A 26,119-nucleotide genomic window follows, 5' to 3' on the forward strand; every position below is an offset into this window, starting at 1 on the left:
CTCTTCTTTTAGATTTTTATATTGGACCTCCTTGTCACAGTAACAGCTCTTTATGGTGGGATTTTTTTTGGTTTGCTTATTCTTCTAGCCTACTTCTTGATATGAGATTTATGTTAAGGTTTCGCTCTGCATACTTCTGCAGGGAATGTATAGGCTGAGCTTCTGTCGTTTTGGGTCCTATCTTTTTGTATTATTCCAGGATATTAGGAACAGTTCAAGCTAAGCACCTAAAAGATATCAGGGCTCTGAAAGTGGTTTGATCTAAGGCAGTGTAATGGGAATGTAAATTTTTAAGATCTTCCCTGCCCCTAGGTTAAGTGCACCTGGAGCCTGTGGTGGGAGGCTTGTTTTTCAGGAGATACTTTGTGATAGGGCAGTGGGTCAAGAGGGTTGTTATATTCTCTGAACCAGGAGAAGTCTATATAATCCCTGATGTGAGGTGTTGTTTTGGGGCTCACTTTGAGAAGTGTTGTGTGATTTGACCAGATGAGACTCTGGGCAGCCATTGAGAGCCCCCTGAAAATCCAGATCTTGATGCTTCCCTCTCTGGTAACTGACTAGGTACGGATGTAATGGTCAAGACAGTTGGAGGCCTGTCTGCTTGATATGTTTTTCTGTTTTCTTGTAACTCCTGTCTGTATACTCTGAAGTTTGGGGTGCTGACTTTTTCCCCTGAACAAGGTAAATGATATATTTGATTGATTAAAGCAAGATTGTTAACCCATTTTGAGCTGCTTTCCTTTAGAAAAGCAGATCTAAGAACCTGTATTGGCAGCCATCCTGGGGACACTGGCTTGCTTGCTGCTACAGGCAGTTGGATCCCTGGTCCCCTGGTCTGAGCTCTGCAAGTTACTGACCTGGGTTAGGGCCTGAACAATAGGGCTGTGGACCTGTTTCTAGTTGTATGCTGCTAGACTCAACCATTATCAGCTAGCAAATCTCTGCAGTTTTAAAGTGATTAAACTGAAGGTTCCTTATTGTTCTGGGTTTCTTGTTCTTTTTTTTTCCTCTGCACACTTCAGACTTCACTATAACTTAGACTCTACTCTGTTCCTGGGGTCATAAACTATACAGCTGCTGCTTGCTTTCAAATTTGTTCCTTGTTCAGTATGTAGATTAAAGCATGATAACTCCTTTTTCTGGACCACCACACTAAGGCACAGGTCCCTCATTCAATCATCCCTGGATCTGTGACTTGGAGTGGGTAGTGAAACAGAGCAGTGAGCTGGCACCTGTTTCTGAACCCCAAACCCTGCATGAGGTCTCAGTGTCCCAGTAAAGTTCTGGGCCCTTATATTGCCTTTTTCTAGTCTCTGGGTTTTGGACTCCAGTTGGCTTGTTCCTGGCTTGATCATTACTAGTCATTATATACTTCTCTGTAAATCTCCCTGTGCCAAGTGAGGCAGGAAAAAAATGATTCATTGTGAGTTTTTTTCTTGGATTTCCTGATCAGGACTTGATCAGGTATATTTTCCAGATCTTTGTGGAGGAGCTGTATTGGAAGAGTTGGGCAAAATGTTTGTTTTCCTGTCATTTCATTTTTCACCTGCCACCTCGACACTATAAATATGTTCCTTGACAAATCTAGGCTTATATGTAAATATATAGTTGGAAACTTGAATTAAAGTTAACAATCACATTTTCCTGAAATTGTGACTCCCAAACTAAATTTTTGACTTCCAAAAATGTAGTTTAGGGGTAAGCAAACTTTTTTTTTCTATAAAGGGATGAATAGTAATTATTTTAGGCTTTACAGGCCAAGAGACAAAATCAAGGATATTATATAGGTACTTATATAGCAAGAGAAAAAATAAATTTCCACAAATATTTTATTGGTTAAGTTCAAAATACAATAATGATAATAATAGAGTACAATTTTTCTGTAATACAGGTCTACCAATGAGAATAGAATTGTTTTTGGGAGGTTCAAAGTTAGTGTCTCCTATCACCAAAATCAATTGCAAATATTCATGATAATACTGATATGAAAAATGAGATTTGTGTATTTCACTTTGAAAATGACTTTTCATAGATATGCCCTACCAAATACTAATATCAATTTATGACATATGATTTTAATTGAGCATATTCAATCATTTGGAAAGCATCTGAAAGTTGGGAAGAAACTCCTTAACTGCATAGCTAAATGGATTTTGAAGTAGGAAAAACCTCCATGGATGCCCGAAAAATAATGCTGGAACTCTAGTTTGAGCTCAGAAAATATATCCCCTGCAAATCTGTGTGGGAATAGATACTGCTTCTTTTAACTTTTGATAGCACAGGAAGTGCATAAAAAGCAGTTTCACAGTATTAGTTATTCAAATGTCAGTTTTTATTGACTTTATCACAGTATGTTTTGCATATAATACTGTATTATCTTCAATTTTGGGTTGGATTCACTATGAAACATTATCACATCTGCAGCAAATGCTTATTTCCAAAGTCATTTAGTGTTCAATAATAGTGGTTGAAGGCAGTTCTCATTTAGGAAAAAAAAAAAACAATCTTAGCCCTGAGCTCAAAAAATCATAATTAAAAACTTTTTTCTTTTGATATCATGGGTTTTCACTGGTAATAAAAGATGATAAAATGTTGCAGTACAGTGATATCATTAGAAATTCTGTTGTAGGGGTGGCTAGGTGGTGCAGTGAGTAAAGCACTGGCCCTGGAGCCAGGAGGACCTGAGTTCAAATCTGGCCTCGGACACTTAACACAAAAAAAAACTAGCCCTGTGACCTTGAGCAAGTCACTTAACCCCAATTGCCCTCGAAAAAGCAAAAAAGAAAAAGAAAAAGGAAATGCTGTTGTTATAATTGTGTCATTGCAACCTGCAGTCCACAGAGCAAATGTAGAGTGATGAAGAGTGCCACCAATGATTTGTCACAACTTCTTGGCTGCCATTGTGGTATAAAAGCAGCCATAGCCAATACATAAGCATGGCTGTGTGGCAATAAAACTTTGCTTATAGACACTGAAATTTGAATTTCATATAATGTTAATGTGTCAAAATAGTCTTCTTTTGATGTTTTACAACCATTGAAGAAATTAGACACCATTATTACTCTGTGGTCTGTAACAAAACAAGCAGAGGGCCAGATATGGCCTGTGGGTCAGTTTGCTTATTCCTACTAGAGATAATTTGTGGCATCTCTATAGGTCAATATAACATTATGCTTAATGAAAGACATACAAAAATAAACAATAAATTATTCAATTTGCTCCCTCTATTCTTCTCCCTCACCTGGCCTGACTGCAGGGATAGGACAGAAATTTTGTTCTATCAGCTACATCCACTGGTCCTCTTTTCTGAACAGCCTAACACCCTTAGAGGATGCAATTCTAAGGCTGAATTCCCAGTGATAATTGTTTCCTGGATTTATTCAGCAATGATTAACAAATTCCTATCCCATTCCAATGACTTTGGAACCCTTTAGGTCAACCCCATTCTCTATTTTTTTTTAATGTTTTTTTCAATTAGTAAAAATCTGCCTACTCATCCTCTTACCTCATCACCTCTCCCACTACACCCAATTGAGAATGAAAGAAAACAAAATCCATTACAAACATATTATGACCAAGCAAAACAAACTCTTGCCTCATTGTGCATTCTGAGTATTTCACCTATCAGGAAGGAGATAACATTAGTTTTCTTGAATCTTGGCTGGGTCGCTATGCTGATGAGAGCCCCTAATTCTTTCGAAGTGGTTTGTCTCTACCATCACATCATTGCATAAACTGTTGCCCTAGTTCTGTTCACTTTGCTCCCCATCAGTTCATAGACGTATTCCCAGGTTTTTCTGAATTTTTCATCATTTCTTACAGCCCAATAGTACTGCATCGCACTTATAATTTGTTCAGCCATTCTTCAATTGATGGGCGTCTCTTCAGATTCTCATTCTTTTTATTTAAGGGGGGAGGGTTAATAACTTTGGGGTTGTTTTGCTTAGGAAGTCTTTCCCTTACTTTGCCTCCCCCATTCTCCTTTCTTTCACTTCTTTCCCTCATTTTCCTATTGGGTGAAATGTATTTTTGTACTGAACTATGTGTATCAATCATTCTTCCCCGCCCTTGTTTGTATAGACCTCTACTTACACACATTGATTGCATGGGATAATTTTCTCTAACCTTCCTTTCCCTTCCCTGTAGTATATTTCTCTTCACCTCTTTCCATTCTTAAGATCGAGACATAACAAAACCACTCCCAGACATCCTATGACCCCTGTTTAAGAAAGGGTTCATATAGGACCATATCTGATATAAGCAAATTATACTTTCGTCTCTTAAAATTGTTCATTGTTTATGTTTCTCTTAAATCCTGTGTTTGAGCTTTGAAGTTTTTACTTAGCACTGGTCTTTTCAGGAATGCTTGTAAGTCCTCTATTTAATCAAAGTTCTATTTCCCCCTATAGAATAATAATCAGTTTTGGTACATAAGTTTTCTTGGGTATAAACTTATATCTTTTGGAACATTAAATTCTAAGTCTGTTTGTTTTTTGTTTTTTTTTTTAAAGCAATAGGGGTAAAGTAACTTGGCTCAAGGTTACACGGCCAGTTATTTCTGGGTGTGGTGCTGAGTATCTGAGCCCGGATTTGATCCAGGTCATCCCGACACTGGAGCAGGTGCTCTTACTCGAGTCTGTTTCTTCATAGTGGTAAATGCTAAATCATGTGACCCAGACTGTGGCTCCTTAGTACCTGAATTCTTTCTAGACACTTGCAGTATTTTATCTTTGCCCTATAATATACAGATTTCACTATTAATTCATGGGAGTTTTGATCTGGGGGTTTCTTTTAAAGGGTGAGCACTGGACTGGATCCTTTCTCTTTTCATTTTGCCATTTGGTCCTGAGAAATCTGGGCACTTAAAAAAAAATGATTTCTTAAAGCATTATATAGACTCTTGGTCATGGTGGTTGGGTAGACCAATGACTTAATTTTTTCTCCTAGATCTATGTTATAGATCAGTTGTTTTTGCTATGAAACACCTTACATTTTCATCTATTTTTTTGGTCTTTTGATTTAAACATTTCTTCTTGTTTCATGAAGTCCTTAGCTTCTATTTGGTCCTTTCTTGCATGGGTCAGATTTTGCATCTCTTGTGATGAGTTTTTAATTCCCTTTCCAATTCTTTTTCCCACAGTTCTAATTTCCATTTTTCCTTCTTCTAGCATTCATTTCATTTATAAAATAATGTTTTCTGATTTTTGTTTTTTTTCTCTTTGCAGAATTGGAAAGGGAATTGAAAGCTTATCACAAGAGGTCCAAAAACTGACTCATTTAAGACTTGAGACTTGATGGTAGAGTGCAAGTTTTGTGCACTTCTGGAGGGGAGTTCTGGGTTGGTTCAGTTGTTGTTTTGAGTAGTTTGTTATTCCAGGACCTTGGGGATGGCTCAGGCTGGGTATCTGCAAGTTTTCGGTAATCCAAAAGCAGTCTTATCCACTTAAAAGTCTCACCGCTGAAGCCTATTGGTCTGAACTCTGCAAGTTCCTGACCAAGGTTTGGATCTAGGCAATAACAGGAGACTGCTGCTAGATTCATCCACTATCAGCCAGACAAGAAACTGCTTCTTCAGTGACAGAGCTGCAGAGTCCTTTTTGGTCTGTGGCCATTCCTTATTTCAGAATGCTACCCTTGATTTTATATCTGCCGGGTCTGTGACCCAGAATGAGCCCACCAAGCTGCCAGACGGCAAGTCATCCTTATTCCAATTGCTTTACTCCTTCTCTGCTCCTATGAGTCTTGAGACCTCTTGGCCTGGCATACAGCTCCTCCCTTATGCAGACCTAGGTAATATCAGCTGGGCCCTCACTGCAGAAAGGCAATCTTTCGAAATCCTCCTGATTTGATTCCCTATCCCACTCATTTTCCAAACCTTTAATAATCCTCTTTAAGCCTCCCATATCTCCTCAGTGTCTCAACTGAAAACCTTACCTCATATTTCACTGAAAAAAATTGTGGCAGATGATTCTGCCATGATCTCAACCTTAACCTCTCATGTTACAAATGAGGTGGTCTAACTGCCAAAACAAACCCCTCTACATACACAAATAATACTATTTCATTGCATCTTCTCCCAGCAAATTGCCTCCTCTATCATCTCCCCTCTCCCACTATCTTTCATCTTTATCTACTGCTGCTTCCCTACTATCTACATGTGTCCCTTATCCCTAAAAAACACCTCTTAGTTTGATTCATGCACTCCCACTGTCATCTCCTATTTCTCCTCCCTTTTGTGGATGAATTCCTTGAGAAGGCCATCTATAATAAATACTTCTACTTATCTCTCACTCACTTCTTAACTTCATAACTTAACTCAATACACATCATCTCCTGATCCTGGATATATTCACTGGCTATCCCCCATGCACGAAATACTCTACCTCCTAATCTCAACCTCCTTTCTTCCCTCAAGCCTCAGCTAGAATCCCGCCTTCTACAAAAAGCCTTCTCCGATACCTCTTCATTCTAATCCCTTTCTTCTGCTGATTTTTCATTTATCCTGTATAGTCTGTACATAATTGTTTGAATACTATCTCCCCCATTGGACTATGAGCTCTTTGAGTGTTTTTGCCTTTTTTTTTTTAATCTCCAGCACTTAGTTCCTGGCACAGGGTAGGCACTTAATAAATCATTATTGACTGACTTCAATAAATTGCAACTCAAACTTTTATATATGTATCTTAGTTTTATTTGCTATACATCACTATAACCTTATTGTAATTGAAATCCAATACAGGATTATTTAGTCTTAACTCCACAAAGACAATAATACTGCTGTGGAAGACCCAAAGGAGAAAAAGGTGATATTTATTTACAGTTCCTTATATTGTAAACATTTAATCTATGTATTGTTACTAACTTCTAACAAGAATTAAGAGATTTACATAGACAATTAAGGAAATGATGTCCTGTTTTTCCATTCATATTCAGCAAAAGCATATTACGACTGAGCATTTGCTCTTATTAATTACCCTAGCAGTAAGTTTTCTTCAGCTAAGTATTTAACTTTCAAAAGAACTAAATATACTGAAGTGCTATACAACTACATCTACTTAAGCCCACACAGCTGGCTTTTATTCCATTTTAAGAATAATTTAAAGTGCTATAAGCAACCTGTCAATCAACACTTTCTATAAGAACAAAACTACCTTTAAACATTAATTTACAAGATAATATACAATGTTCATTTGGAATAGCTGAAATTTCAGCACAAAGTCACTGTCACACGTATAACAGCATTTTTTGTTTTTTTGCATAACATAGAATAGAAGCTTTGAAATGAACTGCTTTAATGAGTTGTTATTGCCACAATGGTTTATTACTGATTTTCCTACAAAAGAGGACAAGAACTACTGGTATATTCTAGCCTGCCACTTTTTTTCTTGAGGTCACGACAGTAATTTTGCATATTCCACGAATCTACTGAGTTACAATATTGTCTACTATAGTACATGACCCATTTTATTAGCGCTGGTGCTAACTGTAATTTACAACATATATTCACTCAATTTTTTTTAAATCACATTTTTTTTCTTTTTTGGACAAGAATAAACTATATTTTTGGATTTGAAGTGCAACAAGGCTAAAACAACAAAACCATAAAATAGTATATCTGATATTTTATGCTGAAGAAATATGCATGTGTTTCATAGTCTTTGTACTTCTGATAATGCCCTGCTAAACTACAAATAAGTTAATACTATATTTTCTTGCTTAATATATTAAACCAAATAGAATCATTAAGTTCTCATACTCCTTTGCAGTTTTACAAATCTTTAACAGAATCCAATAGTTGTTTCCCCAAACCTGAAAGTGTAATATGGTCTAATATAATCAGCATTCTTCCTTCATTTCACTTTTTCTAAAATGGAATCAAGAATGCCTTCTAAATAAATAAATGGTGCTGTTATACTCAAGTGAACTAAAAACTAGACAGTATCCTTTAATTTGGCATACATTTTTTTATGTATTGGTTCTACAATGCAAGTTGGTCACTCTCAACCTCAGCAGTACTATAGTCTATCATTACTTATAATCTCAATCTATGCCCCACATGTTATTCCTTTAAAGGAATCGATATAATTTTAATTTTAAAAATTAACTAGGTGGAAGTTCAACATAGCAGCACTAACATCAGAGAGATTGTGATGATACTGATTTTTAGATGGGAGAGGCCACTCCATTGTTAAACTGCAGTCAAACTGCAAGTAATTTATACTACATGGCACTAGATAAATATTACACCTTAAGAACTCAAGGGTAGGAACATGATTAAAAAAAGCTACAAAATTATACCTAAATAAATGGTGACACAGACTCATCTAAAATAGTTAGTGACATGCTACATTATATTGCTTCGTGAACTTTCCAGACTATGCTTGTCCATGTCAGGTTTGGGGCATTATCCTGGTAAGAACAGTAGTTATTCAAAAGCCCATATTTCAATGTCTTGAATAAAGAAATCTTCTTTTTTAGAAAGTGTATGGTTCCCAAATGTTTTACAGGAATGACTTCTACCGTGGTAGAGATCCCCATCAAGCCAAAGCGCAAATTCTCCCCTGCAATAGAAAAAAAAATTAGAAGAATTCTAAAAATAGCTAACAAAAATAAACCCACAATCTTGAACTGTCAACAACTCCCAAAATCTTCATTGGCTATCTTCAATTTACTGTCATCCCTACTCCATTATCCTATACCTTCTTGCTGTTTCCATATCAAGGGGCATTATATCTTTAAGGATATGTGTAAAAATGTTGTGATAGATGTTGGCAACAGATACAAAAGGACATGGTCCTTGCCCTGATGGAACTTACATATAACATACGTTATAACATAGAACATGCATATATTTTGATGTTAGGTCCCAAAAAATTGGTATTCCCAAAGGTGGAGTTATGGGATGGGAGAGGGGAATGAAAAAAGCATTGTAGGCATAGGGACTGGCACTAAAAAAAGCCCAGTGGTTGGAAGTAGCTAAAGTAGCCAAATTCTAGCTGCTACAGCAAAAGCACAGGGAGTACACTATAAGGATTCAATAGTGTGGAGGCATCAGAGAGTGAAAGGTCTTAAATGCCAAATTAAAGAGTTTGTATTTTATTTGGTTGGGAAAGGGGAACCTATTTAAACGGTTTTTAAAGCAGAGACATTATCTATGATAAATGAAGATTTGCAAGTAGTATTAAGGAAAGATTGCAGTACAAAGAGAGTAGTGAGGAAAACTAGTTAGGGGCCTGTTGTAACAATTTCCTATAGTATCATTATTGAAAACAAACAAAAACTACTAATCACTGTATTATTTCAAAGTTGCTTTGCGAGGAAATACCTTTTATAAAAAATAAGTTAGGGTGTCTAGGTGGTGAAGTGAATAGAGCACTGGCTCTGAAGTCAGGAGGACCTGAGTTCAAATCCAGCCTCAGACACGTAACACAAAAAAACTAGCTGTGTGACCTTGGGCAAGTCACTTAACCCCAGTTGCCCTACCTTCCCCCCTCCAAAAAAGAAAAGCAAAAAAAATGTAAGTAGATAAGAAAGGATGGACATTTTTGTAACACTTCATTTTTTTACCCACCGATTTTCTTTTAGCCTGATTTAGTTTCATTTAGTCAGTCTACAATCAACATTCAGTCAATAAGTATTCTTCTAATGCTTACTACTGTGCTAAACACTGGAGATACAAAGGCAAGTAAAAACCAGCCTCTGCCCTAAAAGAACACACATTCTAATGGAGGAAACAACATGTAAATACACAGAGTACAGAGACAACATGCAAATACACAGAGTACAGAGACAACATGCAAAAAACAGAGTACAGGAAGGTAATATGAAAGGGGAAGATGTTTAGACTTAGGACCTGAATGTATTAATCAGAATGATGGATTCGTTCACATACAATGAACATATGTATATTTGTAACACGATAAAGGTGTTATGTCACATTTATCACTATTACACATTCAGAGAGAAGAACAAAATCACATGAAACATAACTACATATAAAAATGGTCTCTTACATAACCCAATTAGCCTCTGAGATGCAGCTAGGTAGTATTATATGCAGAGTGTTAGAACTAGAGTCAGGAAGATTTGAGTTCAAATCTAGCCCTTTTCACTTATCAGCTGTTTGACCATGGGCAAATTACTTAACCTGTGTGCCTCAATTTCCTCATTTGTAAAATGGAGATAATAACCTCCCAGGGTTGTTGTGAGGATCAAGAGAAATATTATTCATATAACACTTTGCAAATTTTAAAGCCCTATATAAATGCTTAACATTATCCTCATAATCATCATCATGATGTCTGTCCCACGTTTGAGTTACGACCTTCCACTGCATTAAAGAATATGTAGTGCATTCATTTAATGGTAAAGGTAGAATTTACTTGTAGATTTGGAGGGCCCAAATCATCCACAGTAAGAAAATATGGGTATATTTCAAAAGACCTACCTCATAAAGATTTATATAGATTAAAATTAAAGAGTCTGTAGTATTCTGATACACCTGGCAAAAGAAACTGGCTTTTTTTTTGCAGCCTGAGTTTATTACTCTTACCAACAGATTTTGTGGGAATGGCATTATCATCTTAAGTCCTTTAGCATAAGGTTTAGCTTGAAAAGACTTTTCATGCATGGATCTGATAAGAAGTCTCTTGGTCAAAAGTAGTTCTTATTTTGGATAGGGAATGCTGAGATGGCAAGTAAAAGAAAAAAAACAACAACAACAAAACCCTCCAAAGTAAGTAAACTATAATAACAATATATGTTCAAGCCTGATTGATTTAAACGTAATCCAGGCCAGAGAGGGTCTTAAAAAATATTCCTTGCATCATCATATAGAGAATCTCTTTCATTTGATGATACAGGAAGCCCCAAATTTATGAATTTTGCTTTTTAGGACAAGGGCTGTTTAGAAAACAGCTATGTTAAATATACTGGTCAGGGTATAGCAGCCTAGAAAAATCTATTTAACCCATAATGTACTCTTCTGTAGTACTGCAGTGACTGTAAAGATCCTACAAAGTATTAAAGACCTTAAATATAGACATTGTGATGCTGTATGTCTCTCAACAAAAGATTGGTCTAAATTAGTCCAAATTATATGAGATCATCACTAAATGTTTGACTACCAGTAGAACAATTTTTAGGGCCAAGAAATTTATAATCTACATTGGTGGAGATAGTGCTACTGAATGTAGCTGAAGGAAATCATAACTGTACATGCCAACTGGCTCCCTTACAAATTTATGTTATTTAATCTTAACTGGACCCTCACTGAAGCCAGTAAATCCATTTAACTTTTCCCTAATTTATTCCCTATACTAATAGCAACAGTGGCCTTTCCAAGCTTTCTTTTCTCTCATTAAACTTCTGAAAGAACCCTTTTTCTCCCAAACTTCTTACCTGAGGACCTTACCTCATGTTTTACTGAAAAAACTGAAGTTATTCACTACAAACTCCCTTTTCTTCCCTTCATCATCATCCCCACACTACCTCTCCCTTTATCTAATCATTGAAGAAGTAGAAGCCCTTTCTCCTAATCAAAGTCAACCTTCTTACATGTATTCTTGATCTAATCATCTTCCATCTTCTCCACCCCTATCTTTAATTTCTCCCTCTCTACTGGCTTTTCCCTTGATGTCTACAAACATGCTCAAGTCTATCTCATTCTTTAAAAATGCCCCCTATCATCCTATTTCTCTCCTTCCTTTCTGAGCCAAATTCCTTGAAAAAACACTATTATGTAATTTCTACACTATTGCTTCCACTTATTCTCTTGTGAGGGGAAAAAAGAGCTGATTTATATTTCTAAGGAAAGCTGAGAATACATGTGAAAATATGTGGGGGAAGTGGGGGAAAAAGAGAGGAAGAAATGGGAATGGAATGGCCTAGAATCTATTTTTCCATCTTTCTTAACAGTGGTTTGTAAGTGAAATAGGACTCATACCATAATGTTCAAAAATCGAGTGTTAAGGGTAAAATATCTATATTATTTGTATATAAGCAACAACTTGGGAGCCTGGGAAAAGATTCCCTTCTTCCAAAGGGTCAACGAGGGAACAAAGTCAGGGATAGCATACTAAGCAGATATTGGAGGACTGGCCAGAGAAGAAAGAAAAGAGAACACCAAGATGCTAATCAGGTTAAGGTAGGGAGCTAGGAGGAGGGATGGGGAGATAGTAGGAAAGAAAGCTGCATTTAAACTCACAAAAAGATGAGATGCCAGGAAAAAGAAGAGAAAATAATGAAAATGAAACTCAGGAATCTTGAAAATCATATCATTAAAGGGCTCCTACAATGATCAAATTAATTAACTTCATTAATTTGGCCCTAGAATGCCACTGAAATGTTCACTTTATTTTTATATGAAGAAAATCAAGATTTCAAATAATCTGGGAAAAGTCTCAAGAAAAGGAGGCTTCTGTGTTCTAAAATTGTCAATCAAGCCTTTAGAGATAACATAAAAATAATTCTTTCTCTACAAAATAAATTTCAGCCTTAATGAAATATATTTGAAATTACAAGTGAGAGTTACACTATATATACATATCAAGATAATGAACTATTTATAAACAAATTACCTAGTATGGAAGCATTTTTATTTTGTACATATTTTTATTTTAATAGACAAAAATGTCTCATCTTCCAAGGTCTTTGGACAAAAACAATAAAATTCTGATCCACAAACTATCACTCAATCTAGTTACCTAAGCACAATACTCAGTTCTACTAAAAGTGAATTTGTTCTTCCACCCATGAGTATACTTCTATTGGCATATTACAGAAATTAATCTTAATAGGTTGAAATCTTCTAGCTAAGTATAATTTTAAATTTGAAAAAAACCTTATTAAAAAACTGAAATAAAAATCTATAAACTATAAAAAACTAAAGTGACAATTAAGTAACCTCCATTTTTTTTAAAAAAGGATTTTTATGGTAAATATTTCAAGTAACTCACCCTCCTCCACCAAAAGCTAGGGCATCCATATCTCCTTTGATAAAAAACATATTATCTCCAGTCCACTTAAAGACCTAATAAGAAGAAAATAATTTTAAGGTAAACTTTATTTTCTGGAATCAACAATATATAAACAAATGCAGACTGGATGAAAATAATCATGAAATTTATGCAGTTACATAGAATTTTTTTAAAAAGTCAAACTCTGATAGCAATTATCAGACAAATTATAGTTATTGAACTTAGCTAAGAAGAGGTTTGGGGGTTCGAAATAGAGGAGGGACAAGTGGTTTTATCTTTGCGAATCTCCCAGAAAGTAATTCTCTTTCCTTCATCTGAATGAGGTCACTATTCATTAAATACATGATAGTTGCCAGGCACTATGACTGAGAACAGTCACAGTATCTTTCATATTTTGATTTGTATTAGTTACTTATATGCAATTTAATCACCATAGGCTCTTTAGAAGGCAAGAAGCATTATCTTTTTTTCTAGGAAAGCATTTAGTACAAGGCACTGAACAAATTATGAAGAAGCTATTGATCTGGTACACTTTTATAGTTTGAACCATAACTGTGCTTATGGTGTACAGTAAAATCAATTAATAATCATTTATTAAGCACCTACTATGTGTCAGTGTAATGTTAATGGAATAGGAAGATTTTCCCTGTCCATTAACAGGCCTATGTGATCACATGTCAATCACAGCTGTCTTGCTGCTTTCACAGTTGTGACATGTCCTGAGTCACATAGAGCCCACTGGGGGAGGAACTAGCCCAAGGAGGAGCTTGCTTTGGGGATGGCTTCCATGTAGGAAGGTTTTCACACCTTTTGGTACTGATCCAATTAGACATTGAGTCATGAGGGTCATGGTGTCTTCTGGATCTGAGCCTATTGGGTGAAAGCTATTTATACTGTTAGGTTGGTATTTTACTTTGGGGGTTCGCTTATGGGAAGGACCTTTTGATTCCCTGGACGGGACTCTGAATAGTCATTTGATAATATCCCCCCCGCACCCCCCCCTCCCCCTGACTACTCAGATGTTTATGGTCTCCAGGTCTGGTGGTATATGTAGATGGCGGTATTTATGACTTTGTTCAGATAATAGGAACCCTATCTGTTGAATCTCTGCACTAATTCCTCTGCTTTTATTTCCTATTTACACATGTTTAATTAAAGTAAGACTGTTGCCCCTTTAAAGCTGTCTTTCCTTTAGAAAAGCAGATCAAAGAACCTGTGCTAGCAGGCCATCCTGGGTGTGCTAAGGTGCTTGCTAATAAAGCCTCGTACTAGGGACACAAAAATAGAAGTGAGATAGCCTCTGCCTTCAAGGAGCTAACATCTTCTATCTTTTGGTTCTCTTCTTGTTTGACCACTATTAATAAACTCCAGTGCCTCCCTATCACCTCCATGATCAAATATATGTATGTATGTGTGTGTACATTATGTATAAATAGTACTAGTCGGAGTTCCATGTCTACATCACCAATTGCCTAATAAACATTTTGAAAGGGATGTTCATAGGCACCTCAAATTGAACATTTCTAAAATGGTACTTTATTATCTATTCTCCCAAACTTCTCTATCACTGTTAAGGGCACCATCATTCTTATCACTCTGGGTCTCAACTTCACCCCATTATGTAAAGGAAGATATATTTAGAGTGTTAAGAATATCATTATTATCATTAAAATACTAATTATGTTGATTTGAGGATTTTCTACTAGTTATTTTCAATTAATCTGGAAAAACTAGGATTTGGAGAGATCATTCTAAATAAATAGTAATTATATTGTACAACTATCCCTAAGAAAACCTTTAAAACTTGGAAGAGTAAACTCACTACACAAGGATACTCAATACTACTTAGTGATTAATTCAACTTAACTGTTAGCTTTGAATAAGGTTATCCTTTAATCTACAGGCAGAAAAAATCCTATACAGTTGCCTAATAAGTCAAAACTCTTTTGTCAGTTCAAGACTCATATTTCTTAAATTAATATTTTACCATGAAATAAAGTTTGTAACAGTATTTAATAAATAATTTTTATTAATAATATAATATATATAATATAATTATATAATATAATTATATATAATATATAATAAATATATATAATTATATATAATAAAATTATATAATATAATAATATAAAAATAATATAATAAATAAATTTTAATGTGTGTCTTTACCTCAAATTCTGGAGAAAAAGTAAAAACGAAGGTCTCTCCAGTACCATAAAAGCCATCACTCACTTTAAATGGTTCCGATGCCAATGCACCAAAAACCTACATAGAAAAAGCAAAAGCTAAATTAGCATGGACCTATCTACATGTCAAGTAAACGTATAAATTGTAAAATAATTTATATTTCTCAGTTTTTTTCTTTATGACAAATTATCACAGCAAACATGGTCAGAATGTAACAAAACTACACATGTATTTTAGTAGAGGGGAAAATAGAATCTTGGTAGAATATCCTATGTTATAAAAATAAGAATAGTAGTCATAATAACAATAATGAACATTTATATAGTGCCTAGTATGTGCCAGGCGCTGTGCTTAAGTGCTTTACAAATATTATTTCATTTGACTCTCACAACAACCCTGGGAGACAGGTATGATTGTTATCTTCATTTTACAGATGAGGAAACTGAGGCCAATGGGGGTAAGTGACCTGCCCAAGATCACACAGCTAGAAAATTTCTGAGGTTATATTTGAACTCAAGTCTTCCTGACTCCAGGCTTGGCACTCTATCCACTTGTCTCCTATTAATAAGAATAAAATATAAGGAATAAAAAATACTTGTCTAAATATAAGTAATAAAAGCTAATTATCTATTTCTGGTCCTAAAATTCTAAGTTTAACCATAAAATTATTAATTTTTTTATGACATTAGTATGCATAATCGACATATATTAACAAAATACATGTGTCTGTAGAGCTTAAAATTTAACCATGCCGAATACAGAAATAGTGTTGTGTGTACTCTTTCTATGGGGCCTAATGCCACAGATATTCAAATATCAAAACTACAACACACAAAAAAGGAAGGCTACCACCACTTCAACAAAATTCCTGATACTTTACTAGACAATAATTCTGTCCAGCAGCTAAAAACACTTGAAAGGAATCTAAGAATGTAGTTATATCATTAGATATAGAAAAGACAATTACTACTTTATTGAGGAATAAGTTATTGTAGTATTTCACACTAATTGAACACATAGGAATCAGAATAGTAAGGAGTATTTTGGTATCCTTACAGTATAACCTTAAAATTTGTGTGCTAAAAGTATCAGGGGAAAAAAAATCTCCTATTTCTAATTCTAAAACCTAAATTTGTACATTTAGGTGCAAGAAAATTTCTATAAGGCTTTACTTATTCTGACAAGTAAAATAGTACTGTGAAACTAGAATAGGTAAAGTTTATCTAAGTGAAGCAAATCATAGCAAAATAAAACTAAGTCAGATAAGGGGTTTTGCATCTGGGTAAAGCATCTCATCCCCTCACAAGGATTTTTTGCTGCATTTTTTCCTAGAAAATACTTGAATAGTCAAGGAATTAAATATCAGTTCCATTATCCATCTGTTTATGACCTTTTTTGTTTGGAAAAAAATTACTATGACTTTACTCAACTTTGTAATTTCTTTAAAAAGACTATTATAATAAGTTTGATTTTTTTAATCATAAACTTAAATATTAGAACTTGAACACAAAGTTAGAAAGAAATAAAAGCATGTCATGTGCAGAGCAGAACATGAGAAGATTCAAAATATGTAACAATAAGTTTTCATTTCAAGAAAGCCTATATGATAAAGAATACTCATTGTATTGAGAATTGTCCATCTTTTCTTTGCTTCCATGTGAGTTTTCTTTTGCTCCCTCCTGTGCAATTTTTTGCTTTGTTCTTTTTCCCCCTCCCTCCAACCCCCCCAAGAAGGCCATAAATAAAGTTTAGATAAGTTTCTCCATAACTATATATACATACATACACATATACATACATAGATATATACATTCCCAAACCTATTCTACTCCTGATCTTTGTTCTTATGTATATGCATATCTCTTGTTGCCTATCCCTCCTGCCTCCTCTACTTTACTTTTACCCACTATCTTGCCCTACTATGACTTGCCTACCCCCCTCCAAGGATCCCTCCCCTATCCTCCCATTCCCATAAATCTAAACCCCTTTCTACACTCCTATTTACCTTTTCCCTCACCCTCCCCTTTAAAGATCCCTCCCTTGTCCTCTCCCCCCCTCCCTATGCCCCTACCATTTTATTTTTTCTGAATTTAGAAGACTTTTATACTCTTTTAAATATATATATGTATTGTTTCCTCTTACACGCATTCCTGACGAAAGTAGGTTACCAGAACTACCAGCCCTCCTCCCCCATCTAATTCCTATGTATCAGTTCTTCTTCTTGTACCTCATTTGCATGAAATAATTACTCTTTTTAGCTGTTCCTAAATGGTTTTACTTTTTAAATTCATATCATGCCCAGGTTTTCCCCAATCTTTCTTATGAAACCAATTATTAATAAGAATCTTAGACATAAATTTTACATATATAAAAAGTAAGCAGTCTGTCCTTATGGATCCCTTTGTAAAGCCAAGCACTAGCAGCTTTCCAGAGGACTGCTGCTATGGGCAGCTTTCAAGGTTCTGATTACACAGTATAGTGAACACTGTTTATTCAATAACAAATCAAAGCAAAACATCCACAGAAAATCAAAATACAGCATTCACAATATTACAACTTATCACAGAAAATCACAATATAGTATTCACAACAGCTTATCATTAAAAGGGCCACATAGTTTTCACCAAAGTGGTCACAATATTTAGAACAAAGAACAATCATCTCAAAGTACAATAGTCGAAGTCTTCCACTCATTGGGCACACTAAGTTAACTCAATCAGTCACTTATTCAGCAATCACTTACTAAGTATCATTAATCACTAGGTACAATCACTAGAAAATACACAAACCTTCCACTCCTAGGTCACTAGTAAACTACAATTTCATCATTACTCGGTACCCAGGGAGAGGTCTTTTCATCTTGACTTGGGGCTGGTTCTCAGATTCCCTGGATCCCCTTCCATGGTCTCACATTCTACCTGGATTCCCCAGACCGTCACCCGGGTTCAATGGCAGACAGCTCCCAGGTTCCTTGTCCAGCTCTCTGGGCAGGTCCTGCTCCATACCGAAGTTCACAGGGTCCAGTCCATCTCAAATCCTTCATAATTTCTGCTCCTGGGAATTCAAGGCTCAACCAAGCCATAAAGAGACAAAGTTCCTGCATCCTGGTCATGCGTCCTCAGTCTTCTGCAGATCGTTCAAAAATCAGAATCACCTTATCCAGCCTGGGGAGAGGGGGTTCCTGGGCTCCTGTTCAGAAGAAGCTCTACCACCACAAGTTCTCAGGAAATTCTGGCTCAGTTCTTGATTCTCTCTCCAGTAGAACAGCTTCTGCCACCAGATTCTTGTCTGAAGAAATTCTGATTGTGCCTCTCTGGGGCTTTTCTTATATATATGCACAACATTAGCTGTTTCAGCCAACCCCTTCCTGTTACTTCAGGAACAGGGATTCTTATCTTGTGTTTCTTTCACAGAGGTTTGATTAGTTACTAAGTGCTAAGCACCTGCTTACTTGCCAATACACAAAGGGGTCAAATTACATTACTATTACACACTTATAATCAGTCTTTGTTATGTAACTTATATTGGTTCTTGTATGTCCAATCATTTATTAAGTTCAGGTTTTTTTTTAAACAAAGTCTTGAAAATCTCAGAGTTTATCAAATGTTCATTTTTTTCATTCAAGATAATAGTCAACTTTTTAGGGTATGATATTTTTGGTTGGAGACCCAGTTCTTTTGCTCTTCAATATGCTGTGTTTCAAGACATGCTGTCCTTTAATGTTTCTGCTGCTAGGCACTGTGTAATTCTAATTGTGGCACCATCATATTTAAATTGCTTTAATCTTGATGCTTTTAATAATTTTTTCTTAAGCTAGGGATTTTGGAATTTGACTATGATATTCCTATGAGTTTTCCTCATAAGATCTCTTTTAAGTGGTGATCAATGGATTTTTTTTCTGTTTTTATTCTGCCCCCCTCCCTGTTTTAATGCTTAAGGACAATGTTCTTTAATTATTTCTTATATTATTTTATCAAGATTTTTTTTTATCATAACTTTCAGTTAGTACAATTATTTTTGTATTTTCTCTTCTTGATCAATTCTTCAAATCTCTTGTTTTTCTTATAAGGTGTTTCACTTTTCTCTTCTAGTTTTTCATTATTCATATTTTGTTTAATTATTTCTTGATCTCTTATAATTTCACTGGCTTCACTTTGTCCAATTCTAATTTTCAAGTTGTCATTTTCTTCCTTAAGATTTTGGATCTCCTTTTCTCATTGAGTTTCCTTTCATACCCTTCCTGTTTTTCTTGGATTCTTATTTTCTTTTTTAGTTTTTCCTTCATCTCTGTCATTTGATTTTTAAAGCCTTTTTTAAGTTCTTCTATAAATTCTGTTTGGACAGGTGATCATTTTACGCTACTCTCTGGGGGTTTCTTTACTTCAATTTCCTCCTTTGAAGATGAACCCTGGTCATCTCTATTCCCATAACAGGTTTCTACAGTTGGATTCTTTTTCCTTTGCCTATGCATTTTTTTTTTTTTGTGGTGATGGCTTAGTTATTTGCAGTCACCTATAACCTGGGGCATGGGAAATAATGCCTCTTGCCCCAGATCTTCAGTTCTTCCCTTTAGCCTAAAACCAAAGGCAAACCTCCAGTCTCCTGTGAGTGCCCAAATCCAGGGTCTTTCTGCCCCACTGCTTCTGCACTCCCCAGGCATGTGCTGGTTCCTTCTTGTCCCTGCAGCTTGTCTTGTAGCTCTACGAAGCACAGCTGGGTCTGGTGTTCCTGGTCAGTTAACGTTCCCCAATCTTCCCGGGCTCAAATGCCCAATTCCTCTCACGATTATCCCAGGGGAAAAAGTTCTGGTAGCTGGGGTCAACGCAGCCTTTCAAACCAAATAACTCCAGGGCTTGCCCCTAGTTAAGAAGGTAGCCTCTTGCTGTTACAAACAGAACCTAGCCTGAAGGTGTTTACTCTTCACAGGAACCAAATCTCATCCTGGGATTTTTCTTTCTGATCTTCTCAAACTGTCAGGGTTATGCCCCTGTTCTTGTTTATCTCTATGCACACTTTGGTGGCCCTACAGTACTATTTTGACTCTTTTGTGAGGGAAGATCTTGAAAGCTTGGAATTTTTTAACCATACTCTGCCATCTTCCCAGAATCCTCTCCAAGTTTGATTTTTGAAAAAAAATATTTTAAATGATTTTTTAAAAACTATTTTTGCCTCTTCCCTTTCATTATATAATACAACCAAACTTAGGCAGTTCATTTTAATTCCAGTATTCTATTCTTTTATATACCTAAATTTGATTGCACTGAGATGTGTTCATGTATAAATTTGTTATACTGATGTATATTAAAGTCTTTTTAGATAATAATAACAATGATTTATATAGCATCTATGTGCCAGGCACAGTACTAAATGCTTTATAATTTTAATCACATTTGATCTTCACAACAACCCTGGGAGACAGATGCTATTATTATTCACTATCATCTTTTTCATACCTGGCCATCACTGTCTTTAATCACCATCAGCACTGGCGTGTCCAAACCCAACATTGTTCGATACAGAGTCTTCAAACTTGTACCATGTTTCCCAGTACCATAGACAAGAGTCCAAGGATAGCCAATGGTTCGTGGTGGAAGATGTTTAGTGAGCTATGGAAAACAAAGTATGAACATTATTTAAATAGCTACCACCTTGTTATGGTCCTGCTACATATGCCATAAGGAAACTATCACCACCAGCAGACTCCCCCTTATAATCCCCACTTACACACTTATCTGCAATCTCTCCCTGACTGCTGGCTCCTTCCCTACAGCCTACCAACAGCAGGAAATAGTATGTCTCCCTCAACCTCAAAAAACACCCTCACTTTCCTTCCATCTCTGCTACCATCCTATATCTCTTCACCCTTTCTGGCTAAACCCCTTGAGAAGGTAATCTATAATAGGTTCCTCTACTTTCCCTCCTCCTACCCTCTTTATTCTACAAACTGGCTGCCAATCTTATCATTCATCTGAAGCTGCTCTCTCCAAAGTTACCAATGATCTCTTAATTGCTAAATCCAATAGCCTATATTCAATCCTCATCTTTACTGACCTTTCTGAAGACTTCAACACTGCCAATCTTTCTCCTTGATACCTTTTTTCCCTAGGTTTTCACGACTCCTCTCTCCTGAAATTCTTATCTAACTGCTCCTTCTCCCCTGGATCATCAGTGAGGTCATGCCCACTAAACTGCAGAAGTCCCAAAGAACTCTGTTCTGAGTCCTCTTCTGTTTTCCTTCCATACTACTTCACTTGGTAATCTCATCAACTCCCAATGATTTAAAATATCATCTCTGTGCTGATGACACTCAAATTTATTTAACCAGCTCTAACCTTTCTCCTAATCTCCAGACTTGCAACTCCAACTGCTTTTCAGACATCTTGAACTGGATTTTCATGCAGATTTAAATTTCACACGTTCAAAAACTGAACTCATCATCTTTTCCCCAAAAGCTATTCCTTTCCAAACTTCCCTATCAATACTGAGAGCACCACCATATTCCCAGTCTCCTAGATTCACAACCTAGATGACATTCATGCCCTCCATGTTGCCAAAGCCTGCTGATTTTACCTTTCCAACATCTTTCAAATAGCCCTTGTTCTCTCCTGTGATATGACCATCACCCTAGTGCAGCTAAGAGAACTGTGAGAATTGTGTGAATAAAACTGATTCCATTTTGAGATTTAAGTTTCATTTTCCTATAAATTCCACTTCATCAAAGGAATTGAGTGACATCCTGTTTCATGTCTGGGTTAAGTCCACCTGCTCATTCTCCAGAAACTCAGGCTCATCCCCCTTTCAACTTTGAAATTCCCTAATCTTTCCTCCAATGAGAAATCAAATTACCTATTCTTGTACCCTGGTTTATATCTTGTTTGTTTTTATTGCATAAAAATCTGTCTCCCTCTGCATTCGGGATCCAATGCCAAACTGCACTGCTTAATAAATCAATACTCTCAGGAGCTCGAACCTTTGCTTCTTTAGTTATTTCAGATTTTTACCCACCATGCACCTAAACTACTGCAACAGCCTGCTGGCTGGTCTACCTGTCACCAGTCTCTCTAGTACATCCTCCTCCAATCAACTGCCAAAGTGATTTTCTTAAAACACTGGTCTGACCATGAACACCCTTCCCACTCTTGCCAACCCCAAATTAATAAACTCCAGTGGCTCCCTATCACCTTCATGATCAAATACAAAATCCTGTTTGTCATTCAAGTCCCTTCCTAACCTGTCCCCTTCACCTTCCCCCTAAATATTGCTCTCCTTGCTTTTCCATGATTAAGACATTCCATCTCCTGGTTCCAGGCACTTTTTCTTGTTATCTGCAATGCCTGGAATGTTCTCCTGCCTCATACCTCTGCCTGCTGACTTCTCTGGATTCTTCTAAAAACCATCTAAAATCCCATCTTTTACAGGAAGCCTTTCCCAACCCCTCGTATCTCCTTTATTTCCTGTATATCGTTTTGTACACTTGTGTTTGTTGTTTCCTCCAATAGAATGTAAGTTCCTCAAGGGTAAGAATTGTCTTTTGCCTCTTTTATATTCCCAATACTTAAGAAATGCCTAGCACACAGCAGGCACTTAATAAATGCTTATTGACCAACTAAAGTGAATAAGAAGCAGCATGAAGCTATGGAAAGAGCACTAACTAGTCAGAAAAACTCAATTCTTACCCTAATCCCACCACTTAGACTAATCTGAGTCTCAGTTTCCTTATTTGTAAAATGAGATGAAATGTCCTATCTCACAGTTTATTTGTAAGTTATAAAGTGCTACAGCAAAGCAAAGTAATGAACATAGGGACTAGACAGAAAGCGGACTAGGGAGCAAAATATTTCTCGATTAATATATTCATAAGATCACTGAAATACTTGGCCAAAAATGTCATATTTCTCTTAAATAATCGATCATGAGTGAACCTGTAAGTGGGATAGCTATAAATATCAGTGGTATAGGTTTATTATTTTTTTTATTATTAGGGTTATTCTAATGCCTAAGGTTCTAATCACTTACTTAAATTCTCATGCTACCTTAGGGAATATCATATCAATCCCAGGCTTCTCCATCACTGGTTGAATTATACAAACTTCTTGCTACAGTTTACGAAATATGATTTCTCTCTTTCCTATTTTCTAAGAAAAGATGTAAAGTTTCAAGAGAAGATATTAAGGCAGAATTTTAAAGCCCTCTGTGATATAATATATTCTTTGTGTATATATTCTCTGTGAATATATTCAACCTCAAGATGACTTGGGGATGCTAATAAGTGCCAAGGGGAAAAAAAAGACTTTCTTATATAGTAAAATAAGAAAAAGATAAAAGAAATGAGAGAATAACAGAATATTTAAAAGAAGCAAGAAATTGTCAAACACACAGCACTTATTTTAGCACAGAGTCTGGCACCACCTATCAGGTACTTAACAAATGTTAGTTGGATGAAATACTGTTTTACTTCAATTCCTCTCAACTAAAGGTAATAATCCTAAGACCTGGTTATCTTAGATTTCAACTCTTCTGGATATTTTTGATGCAAGTGAGGAAATATTAAAACATCAAATTGCTCTAAGTTTGAAGTGACTAGTCTAGGAGAATTGCATGATGGGGTCCTGAGTATGGAGTCAATGATCTTTGAGGAATTCAAGAAAGTAGGAGAAATGGCCTGAAGAGAAGTGAAAACAGGAATGTATCGTTTTTGAAAAAAAGTTATTTAACTATAAGGCTTCTGATCTTGACTTTATTTATTTAGGTTCATGGCAAAATTCTAAAGAATACTGATTAAGGGCTAAATTGTAAGTATTTAGAAAAGCAAGTGGTAGTGACCAAGAGCCAGCAGCAGACTAGGCACTTTTCTATTTCTATTTCTCACAATAACCAGACTGGTCAATACAACAAACACTGTAGACACAGTCTGTTTACTGAGGTATCAGCAAGATCTTCAGACAGTTTCTCACACTACCATAGGAGCCGAAATCACAGTAGCTATGTGCATTTGTAACTGGATCTAGAAGTAGCAATGAATGGATGTCAACCTGGAAAAGGTCTCTTGTAAAGTATCCAAAAGATTTCCCTTTGGTCCTCTATACCTGAACATATACATATACATATACATATACATACATATATACACATATGTATATGTACATACACACGTGTATGTCTATATATATGTGTGTGTGTGTGTGTGTGTGTGTATAAAATCTTTGACAAAGGCATACTTGACATGCTTATCAGTTCTGAAGATGAAACAAAAACTAAGATGTATAGCTAACAAATGACAAAGTCAGGTTCCCAAAAAATTTCCAGAGCCTAGAACATTGGCTAAACCTAATAGGATGAAATTTAATAGATATAATTGTAAACTGTCCTATCTAGACTTGGGCTTAAAAAATAATGACAAATTTTCTGGGATTTTAGAAAGTATTGAAAACTAAAACTGAGTCAATAAGATAACATGGAAGTAAAAAAGCTAAAATGATTTCAGTATTAAAAGAGAAACAGACCAAAAAAGGGAGGTTATAATTCTGTTGCAATACACTGTTTATGGGTACACAAAGCATCAACACAGCTGAAAATGGAACGCAAGGACTGCTGAAGGAACCAGGGGAATGTTTAATTCGGGGGAAGATTAGACATTTAGGTATATAGCTTTGAAATATATGAATGGGTGTAGAATGGCAGAAAAAGACTTATTCTCTTTGATTCCAGAATACACAATGGGTGGTAATTGCAGAGTCTGGTTTCAACTTAATATAAGGAAAAACTGCCTAACAATTAGAGCTATTCAAAAGTGGAAGAGGCTACCTTAGGAGGTAGTGGGCTACCTATCAATGAAAGTCAAGCAGAAGCTCATTTCTAGTAATGTTGCTGCCTAAAGTGTGGGTTTAGACTAGATGATGTCTGACAACCTTTCTAACTCTGAAATTACTTGATATTACTAAAACTATAATTCACTCTGTGTGTGTGTGTGTGTGTGTGTGTGTGTGTAGGCACAAACTAGCCAGTTCACCATTTCCTGAATTATCTGTAGTATTAATAACAAATTGTTTTAATTTTCAGGTCAACTAAAAAAAAATCAGTACCATGGACATAGATTCTCAGTCCAAGAATGAAAAAATTAAGTACAATGGTCTGCAGTTTAGCTAATAGCATTTTAGGTTAATTTCTTACCTTTTCGATTTGATCTGGTAGTAACAATTCACTTGGATCACTGAGATTTGGTCTAAATGCTTCAGACTCCAGGTCTGCTTTTATAGGAGTAGTTTGCTTTGAATTTACATCTTCCCTTGTAGTAATCTAAAAAGTAAATAGCAAAAGCACATTAACATAAAATAATAACATACTCTTACAACATTTTTCAGGCTTCTGGAAAAAAAAAATTCTTTAAATTTTTATACTTTAGAAAATTGACTGAAGCTTTAGATCTCATGTGACAAAATTATTTAAACCTAGCCACATTACTAAGAATATTTGGCTATTCAACCTAATTTTAAATATTACTTATCCCATTCTTTAATATGGGAGATTTAAAAAGAATCATTTAGGCAGATTTTTCACGTTCCTAGTCCTCCAAGAAATAAAAGTTAGATACTTTGAAGGGCTGAACAGTTAGTATTGTGGTGTTTCTGCATAGAGTGGAGACTGTTTACTGACTTCAAGTAAAAATAAATCTTTATTCATGATAAACCTTACCTTAATTATGTGGGTGTTTAAATTCAGTTATGTAAGTATAAGGCTTTCATTTTATGTCATCACCTTTATTTTCAGCATAAATGTTTACAAATTATACAAATATCTTTCCTTTGAAAGCTAAAAAATGCTAAAAGACATGCCAGAAAAGAAATGGTTTTAACTGAATTTTAAAATTTTAATTGTATCACAATATGTTTAACTTTTTGAAAACTATTCTATACTTACTATTTAAATTAAAAAAAAACCAAACCAGTTTTTAA

At 35.6% G+C, this 26,119-nt stretch overlaps 1 protein-coding gene across 11 annotated transcripts in view; it reads right to left on the bottom strand.

Moving 5' to 3' along the window:
• Positions 1-6,668: 6,668 nt before the first annotated feature.
• OXR1 (oxidation resistance 1) overlaps positions 6,669-26,119 on the bottom strand; it is a 592,053-nt gene continuing 572,602 nt past the window's right edge. For all 11 annotated transcript variants that reach the window (XM_069081337.1, XM_069081335.1, XM_069081336.1 and 8 more), the window contains 5 exons: positions 25,338-25,463; positions 20,621-20,773; positions 15,150-15,245; positions 12,957-13,030; positions 6,669-8,561 (listed from right to left, as the gene is read on the bottom strand). In XM_069081337.1, the coding sequence (XP_068937438.1) occupies positions 8,426-8,561; positions 12,957-13,030; positions 15,150-15,245; positions 20,621-20,773; positions 25,338-25,463 (585 nt within the window). In that variant the 3' untranslated portion in view covers positions 6,669-8,425. The remainder of the gene's footprint in view (positions 8,562-12,956; positions 13,031-15,149; positions 15,246-20,620; positions 20,774-25,337; positions 25,464-26,119) is intronic.

This window comes from Petaurus breviceps, unplaced genomic scaffold (genome assembly GCF_028583685.1).
Source record: "Petaurus breviceps papuanus isolate PSGF00001 unplaced genomic scaffold, PetGlider_PUasm1.0 98, whole genome shotgun sequence".
Classification (NCBI taxonomy): domain Eukaryota; kingdom Metazoa; phylum Chordata; class Mammalia; order Diprotodontia; family Petauridae; genus Petaurus; species Petaurus breviceps.